Here is a 9,131-nt window from a genome sequence, read left to right as displayed (position 1 = left end):
TTCCAAATTATGCTGTTATAATGACAACATAAAGCACTACACCTCCATCACCCACTGACAACAAAAAAAGTAATATTGGTCAGTTTGCTAATACTGGTTGGGGTCTGAGCTCTAAATAGCATTTATGTTTAAATCACATGCATCATTGTGATCTTAGCAGGTAATTTCATAATATGAGAAACATTGTTTATTGAATTACAGACATTTTCACAACCTCTGGTATACTGAGGCATTTTATTTATATTGCATTAATAGCTGCCCTTTTCCCTCTCTTCCTGTCAATGCACAAATTATTGGGCAGGTATTGGCAAATAATGACACAACATTCATATCCAACTGTTTTGTATCATGCAGCTACCTTAAAGACTGGCCTTTTGAAATTTCCCCATCAAGTGTTTTTTAGTGTTTCTCTCTGGTTTTATGAGAATAATGTAACATTTTGGAACAAATATACATAGCAATAAGCCAAAGGCAGAAGACAATATTGCAAAAATTTCTACTGCAACTGTGTACTTGCCAGGTGAACTGATATAAGAAGGTATAAATGTTACCCAGACAACACAAAATATAAGCATACTGAATGAGATGAATTTGGCCTCATTAAAATTATCTGGTAGCTTTCTAGCTAAAAAAGCCAAAATCAAACAAATTGCTGAAAGAAGACCAATATATCCTAAAACTGTATAAAATGCAGCATCTGAACCTGTGTTGCATTCTAAAATGATCTTTTTATTGTAATACTTAAGAACTTTTTCTGGAAATGGTGGGTTTATTATAAGCCATAGTATACAGATGACAATTTGAATTGCAGTGCATGAGAACACAATGACTCTTTGTTGTGCTGGCCCAAACTTTCCAGCCAATTTATTTCCTGGTAAAGTGGCTCTAAAAGCAGTAACAACTACTATGGTTTTCCCCAAAACGCAAGAAATGCAGAGACCAAAAGTAATTCCAAATGCTGTATGACGTAGCATACATGACCACATCGTTGGCTCACCAATGAATGTAAGAGGACAAAGAAAGCAAAAGAACAGTGCAACAAGTAATAGCGAGCTCAGCTCTGAATTGTTAGCTTTCACTATAGGTGTTTCTCTAAAGTGTATGAAGACAATCATAATCGCTACAGTAAGACTGGCTCCAAAGAGTGACAGAGCAGTCAGAATAACCCCCATTGTTTCTGTATATGACAGAAACTCTGTCATTTTCATGACACACTTGTCTCGTCTCTCATTTGACCAGTATTCTTCAGGACAAAGAGTGCAGTCTGCTGCTCCTATAAAATACATAACAAATATGAAATTGGAGCATTTAATAAGCTTTAAAATATGTAAATGTAGTGCAGATGAATGGGTGTACCTGTTCTATTTGATATTGAACCATCAGCACATGTGATGCAGTCAAAGCAGCAAACAGGTCGTCCTCTTATTTGTGCTTTCCTTGTGCCATTTGGACAAGTGTCTGAGCACACTGCTTTGGGTATCTGTCAAATTAATTAACACACACACACACACACACACACACACACACACACACACACACACACACACGGGTTGAACAATGACAATTAAACACTGACCAATATACTTTTGGCAGTTTAATGCCCAAATATGCGCCTGGCATGGTGACCAATCGTCACTGATTTTACATTCCATCAATAAGAGCAGAGAGAGAAGGTTGAATTAGCAGAGCAAAAGTACAGCTGTACATAACATATTGCAATCCACACAACATATTGGGAGACAAATCAGAGTTCAAAATAGGACAAATTGTTGGTATGCGTCTTGTTGGCGCATCTGTGACCAGGACAGCAAGTCGTTGTGATCTTCAGTTGCTCAAGCCACGGAATTAAATGATGATTAAATGATAACGTATCACGTTACATGTTAAATGTGAATTACTGTAAATGTGCACCTCAACTTTCCTGTTTCCACCAAAATTGTTCTTCAGAGGCTTCACAGGGTAAACATTCATGGTCTGGTTGCTATACAAAACCTTTGGTCATTCGTTCCAATGCCAAACACCGATTTCAATGTAGCCAGCATTGGATATCTTGACCTGTGGACAATGTGAAACATATTGTTCACTGATGAGTCCACCTTCACTGTCTTTCCTTAATGCAGGAGAGTTACGGTGTGGAGAAGCCCCCAACAAATTTACTACCCGGTCTGTTGCGTGCCCAGAGTAAAGCGCAGGGGTGGATCAGTGATGGGTTGGGTTGAAATATCATGGCATTCTCTAGGCCCACTACTTGTGCTAGATGGTAACGTCACTGACAAGGACTACATAACCATTCTTGAGGACCATGTGCACCCTGAAAGTGGTGGTGTGTATCAAGATGATAATAGATAAATATACACAGCAAGTAGGGTTGCCACCCGTCCCTTAAAATACGGAATCATCCCGTACTTACAAGTAAGATGATGCGTCCTGTATCAAATCAATAAGGGACGCGATTTGTGCCGTATTTTACATTAGGCCCACATATAGTTCAATAAAAACATAAGGATTTTGCAGTATGGATAATACTAATAGCAAATATAAAGAAATCAATTTCGTAGTAGAGAAGCTCATTGCGTGATTGCATTTTAGCATCTTTGTTTCTATAGCGACTGAGTCTCATGAACATGCGCTGTAAACCTGCACGTTTTTTAACCCCTTGTGCGCTGTTCGGGGTCTTTGACCCCAAATGAGGTTTGCTGAAATAAATAAAAAATGATCTTTGTCCAAATGGCATGAGACTTTGCACGGTTGACAACACTTTCTAGATCTATAAAAAAAAAAAAAATACATTTGAATAATATCTGTTTTTTATGTTAGTGTGGGGGGGGGAAAGTCACACTTGTGTTGTTTCAACAAAATGTAATTTTGAAACAACATAGTTTTTTTTTTAGGATTTATAGTTTTAGGAGGATTTATTATATATATTTTAATTTAAGCTATATAAATAGATAAATAAATATTTTTTTATACAAAAACAGTAAAAAAAAAAAAAGTAAAATTAACTTTATAAAAGACCCACATTTCTAACATTCATGGATATAGATCATTTTACATGTTTTAGTGTAAGATTTTTGCCCATCTTTTGGAAAATGCCGTTTTAAAAGTAAAGAAATTATCACTTTAGTAGATGGCTGCAGAGCTACACCATTTGCTATTTGACTAAAACACATATTTTCACTAGTTTTTAGTTGGATTCATATCTACATGGGTGTCCCTTATTTTGCCACACTGAAGGTGGCAACCCTAACAGCAAGACTGGTTTGATGAACATGAAATTGAAGTTGAAAATCACCCATAGCCTGCACAGTGACCATTTTATTGAGCTAATTTGCAGTGTTTTAGATGAGCGAATTAGGAAATGTTTTCCTCCACCAGCATCACGTAGTGACCTGGCAGCTGTTCTGCAAGAAGAGTGGCTCAAAATCCCTATGGCCACAGTGCAGGGCTTGTATCTGTCATTCCCTAGAGGAATTGATGCTGTATTAGCCAAAAAAGGAGACGCTACACCATTACTAATAAATTATTATGGTCTAAAACCAGGTGTTTCAGTTTCATTGTCCAACCCCTGTATGTATGTATAAGTGAGTATACTAAGTATATACTACCAAATTTCCTGTGATCCAGCGGATGTTGTCCTCTTTAACTGTAAGTTTATATGTTCCATCTGTAGATGTACTGAAGTAGCCCACAGTTACATGTTGTACCTCCCCCTCTCTTAGCTGCCAGTTTATGACCTCGTATGATGCAGGTGGGTCTCCATTCTCATCAAAGAACACATTTTCTCCATATCTATCCACAAAAGATACCCTCTGTAACTGATTGCTGACCTTGGAATGAAGTATAATATAGTCAATTATAATATACTGTAATTAAACTGTTGAATTATGACTTGTAAATATTGAAATAAATAAATTAAACAACTTGCTCACCAGTTTAGGAGTTATCTGGGATACATTTAGGCACTGTCTCAAAACATAATTTTTGTCCTTTTCACAAAACAGCAATTTATGAATAGCATGTGCAATTGCATACACAGCTTGATACACATTATATGTTACTCTTACTTGAGTTACATCAAAGAATTTGTCTGTGTAATTTAGTTGTTCTTCTCCTGTGCACACTTGGGTGTTGCGTGTAACATTTGCAAATGGCAGCAGCTCACAATTAAGACATGGCTTACAGCCAACCATTGTTTCCCAAAAGTCACTGACAAAAGAAGACTGTAAAGGAGAGTAAGGACTGATGTTTTTCAGGTAAGGTCCAAGTTTGGGCATAGCCATCTTTCGTACCACAAATCCAACTGTGCCTCCAAAAGACTTGAATATTTCAGGGGTAGAGGGCCTTGCTGCAGTTACCCAGGCTTCACTTGCAATCCACTGGATTCCTGTGATGTTTTGTTTCACAATTTCTTTCATTAGGGGATAGAGATCTCCCTCTGGTACAAAAGCCAGTATCACTTTTACCGTAGATTGTTTTATCATTTCAACAACTTCAATGATTTTACTTTGGGGATATGTTCTTAAAATTGTGCCTACAAATGCAATGCAAACTCCCATTTTATCCACCTCCTTTGTAAAGGCAGAAATCCCATTTCTTCCATAATCATTGTCAGACTGCAAAACTCCAATCCAAGTCCATCCGTATCGTTTTACAAGAGAGGCTAAGGCTTTTGCTTGGTAGTAGTCACTTGGAATTGTACGAAAAAATGATGGATATTTTCTTCTGTCACTCAGACATGCACATGTTGAAAAGTAGCTTACCTAGATTTAAAAAAAAAAACATTATATAAATTAGACCGTTAATTGACTGTATTACATAGTGGATCTGTCACCATTTTTAATGTTTTGAGCCATTCATTAAATAAAGGATTTTTAACTTTTTTTCCACATATTTCGAGTGCCTTGGAGTTCTTAATTTAATTCATTAGTGACTGTATTACATGATCAGGAACACTGAAATGCAATTATATTGCAGGATTAATTATTTTACCATTACCATTGGCACTTTGAATGGTCCAAGTGTTCCAGCAACAGCTAAGGACTGTGATGATCCTGATTCAGCTACAAGAGCTGTAAGAGGAAGATGACACCGAGTTGTAGATTCCTCTTCCTTCTGCACACTCACCAGTGTGAAAGATGCACGTAAAACATTAGAGGGCGAAGCACAAGAATCCATTATTTTATAGCCCAAAGAAATGTTAGGAAGCAAACCCTCATCTTGGTTTATTTCATCTACTGCAAACATCATGACTTGAGTCCAGCGGAAGGCGCGTAGGTCAAATCTGTACAATAAATTTGACAGGAAAAACAATGCATGCCTGAACCTTGCCAATACTATCATAAGGCACGTAGGTCACAAACATGCTTTTGAACTTACCCCGTACAATTAATCCTTTGCATTTTTCTCTCAAAAGAGGCATTTACATTTTCTTGTTTATTAAAAATGGGAAAAATTCCACCAATCATTATGTCCCCTGTTTTAAAAATACTAGGCATTTCAAATTTATAGAGCAGCTGGCATGTTGAGCCTGTGTACACGTATAGCTGAAAGCAAAATAGCAATATATGAAAGCTTCCCATGGCTGAGTGGTGGTTCAGAGCATAAGACTGAGTTATGTCTCTGTTATATACAGTAGCTCTTCTACCAGTAATGAATATTGGCCCATTATTACTTCAACGTTTTCCCTGGTGAGTTGGTAGAGCAATAAGGGTGCACAGTTCTCATTTTGTAAATGTATACATAAAGTACTTTATCTTTTTATAGTGGTGTATAGTAAGTAGGAATAAAGAATAGTAATATTAGTAATTGTAAGAATTGTAAATCCTACGGAGCCTCTCTAAAGGGACATGGTGGTGGAAAAAATATGGGATGGGAAGAATTTTTTTTTTTTACATTTTTTGCGTTCTATTGCAAAACTTTTGCATTCTCTCACAAAAACATTTGCGTTCTCTCGCAGACATATTTGTATTTTCTCGCAACACTTTTGCGTTCTCTTGTAAAACCTTTGCATTCTCTCGCAAAACCTGTTGTGATATCGGACAAACACTTCCTGTTTAATGTCACGCTGGCAGTGTTTCTGACAGCTCCGTATGTTAAGATCAGTCCCTGTGATGTTAAAGGTGCTCTAAGCGATCTTGCGCGTTTTTTAGGCCAAACCATTTTTTTTTCACATACCGCAAACATCTCCTCACTATCCGCTAGCTGCCTGTCACCTGAACACACTGTAAAAAAACGCGGTCTCTGCAGAGAGCCCAAGCTCCACAAACAGCAGCAAAAACAAACTGAGCAATAAACAGAGCGACCCGCAGCACGAAACATAACAAACTGTTCCAGCCAATAACCGACAAGAATGATGTGGGGTGGGGTTTGGGGGGTTATTGCGTGGATGAGGAGGAGGGAGGGTCTAGCTAGCCTCCGTTTTGTTTGATAATAATTCAAAAATCAACAAGAGGTTACGCCAACCGAAATCGCTTAGAGCACCTTTAAAATTCCGCTGTGATCCCCTATGAACATTTTTAGACCGACGTAGAAGGTGATGAGATCGTAAAGTTTCACGGACACGTATGTTGAGCAACAAATACCGTTTCTGTGAAAGCAGTTCAGGCAGAGAGTACCATATCAAATCATTTCTGAAATTGACATATCTATATCTTTCATATGTCTTTTTATTAGTGATGGTAATTTCAAAACACTGCTTCGTGAAGCTTTGGAGCATTTACAAATATTTTGTTCTGAATCAATGGTTTGGAGCGTGTATCAAACAGCCAGAGTCACGTGATTTCAGTAAACGAGGCTTCATTACGCCATAACTGTTTCAAAACACTTCGAAATTTCAATGGTTCACCACTGGGGGCGATGATCTCTGTCAACCCATGAATCATGAGGAGTCACTGAGAACCAGTAAACAAGTGTATGTGGGTTTTACCTGATCTCTGATCAGTTTTATACATTTGTAGACGTAAATGAATATTCATTAGTATAAATAAAATGAATAATGGTAGCCAGTGCCGTCGCAGGCCCTGTGCGAACTTGAAATGTGAGGCCCTGCTCTTTGATGTGGATGCTCAATTGCGCATGAATAACAGTCATGCGTAGCTGATAGTTCTATTGCACGCATAATCTCGCTGCAATACGTTTTTATCAAGTAGAATAATACAGCATAATCATGAACATAGTCTGAGGCGCCGCAATAGGGCAGGCAAGCCAGGCAATTGCCTGGGGCCCCGCATTTTAAGGGGGCCCCCGAGGGCTGATCATTTAACAGCCATCGCACCTCTGAATGGTAAAGGAGAGAGGTGTGTTCACTTCCTAAGCCTTGACACAGGGATGCAAACAGGCGTGTATTTAATGCTTTTCGTTTTATCAGGTTTACAGTTTTAACGACAGCATCAAACACCTCGCTGAACTCAACACTGAGACCTTTGGCGGCCAGAGTTTCTCTATGAATCATACAGTGTGTCCAAATTATCGCCGGTGCTACTTTCTTTACGTGCCCAATCAATCCAGTCTGGCTGCCACTCATTGCTCTGGCTCCATCTCTACATAGCGCCACACACTTCTGCCACGAAATATTGTGTTCTTTGAAAAAGTCATCAAGGGCTGAAAAGATCTCGGCACCTGTAGTTCGCCCTGGCAGTGGTTTGCACATCGCACCATTATCCTCGTATCGCACAAATGCCAAAAGTTGCGCGTCATTTGTTATATCTGTCGTCTCGTCTAATTGAATGGAAAATCCCTGAACTGATCGAAGTTTCTCTATCAGCTGCTTTTTCACATCATTTGCCATTTCCTCAATTCGACGTCCGACTGTGCTATCTGACAAAGGAATAGTTTTTAATTTATTAGCACATTCTTCGTTCATCATGGTTTTACACATGTCTATAGCTGCTGGCAAAATCAGCTGCTCTGCAATTATATGAGGCTTTTTGCATTGTGCAACTCTGAGAGCCACCAGATACGAGGCTTTCAGTGCATTTTCACTGACTTTTGCACTCTTTCTCATGAGCGTCTGCTGTCCTTTGAAATCATGCAACATCTGTTGCATATATTCAATAGGCTTGGCCTTCAAGAAGCTGTGATGTGTCTCCATATGACGAGAAAGTTTCGACGGTTTCATGGTTTCATTTGAAAGCAACTTTGAACATACAAAACACAGTGGTACCTCCTCTCCTGTTTTGTCAGTCGTTACTGTAAATCCATATTTAACATAATCTTCACTGTATTTTCTTTTTCGTGTCCCACTACGTTTCCCTGTTTCCTCCGAAGTTGTAGCTTTGTCTGAAGAGCATGCAGCAGAAGTCTGTCCATCTGTCCTGACATCTGTCACTTTCCTCACTAAAAAGCGATCCATGCTGGTGCTGACTAGCAAACTTTAAATTTTTAAAATCCAAATTTAAATTCACCAATATTAAACGTCTTTTCAATGAAACCTCAATAATGTATTTCCTTAACTCCGAGATGCTGGTCTATTTCGCGCGCAAGATGAATGTTTACATATGACGTTAGGACGCAACGTTAGCAACGCATAGGATAGACCTGATAGGTGCAAAGCTAGCCTATCCTGAGTCAGTTTGAATCTCAACTCCTCTATATTATTTTAGATATTTTCATTCAATTCGCAAAAATAAATTATGGAAAAAAAGTGATTTTAATAGTGAAATTAAGTAGGCTGGAATGCCTGTCACGGACCACATGCAATGCCGGACCACCGGTTGAAAACCCCTGCTCTAGATCTAATATTATAACATGGAATAGATGTTGATGCCGTTGAAATACTGCAGCAGAGCAATGACATCTCAGATCATTATCTAGTCTCATGTAAATTAAACCTATAACTTTTTCCATTAAAGATTGCTTTATCAATAATCTTCCTAATCAGTTTCATCATCTCAGCATCCCAGATAGCCTTAGAAGAACTAGAGGTATTTCGCGTTTAATGGAAAGAGAGCTCGATTGCTTACAGAGAGGCTTTAAAAAGCTGCTAGATCTGATTATTTTTCAACCCTATTAGAAGAAAATAAAAATAATCCTAGGTATTTATTTGAAACAGTGGCTAAACTAACGAAAAAGAAATCTTTCTTCTGAAAGAAAGTTTCCAAGCAACACAGGAGTAATGTCTTTATGAACTTCTT

General features: G+C 38.3%; 1 protein-coding gene across 1 annotated transcript; it reads right to left on the bottom strand.

Annotated features, from left to right (window-relative positions):
- Positions 1 to 237: 237 nt before the first annotated feature.
- On the bottom strand, positions 238 to 5,495 carry olfcn1 (olfactory receptor C family, n1; the record flags this gene model as incomplete). The annotated part of the gene is made up of 6 exons (XM_079620685.1): positions 238 to 1,273; positions 1,357 to 1,480; positions 3,606 to 3,827; positions 3,930 to 4,760; positions 4,996 to 5,281; positions 5,377 to 5,495. 6 exons carry the CDS (start codon positions 5,493 to 5,495, stop codon positions 360 to 362), a joined length of 2,496 nt encoding a protein of 831 aa, XP_079476811.1. The 3' UTR covers positions 238 to 359.
- Between the last annotated feature and the right edge of the window lie 3,636 nt (positions 5,496 to 9,131).

The sequence above is a fragment of the Phoxinus phoxinus genome, assembly GCF_949152265.1.
Source record: "Phoxinus phoxinus genome assembly, chromosome: 8".
NCBI lineage: Eukaryota > Metazoa > Chordata > Actinopteri > Cypriniformes > Leuciscidae > Phoxinus > Phoxinus phoxinus.
Note: the sequence above shows the minus strand (reverse complement) of the source record. Positions and strands in the feature narration are given on the sequence as shown.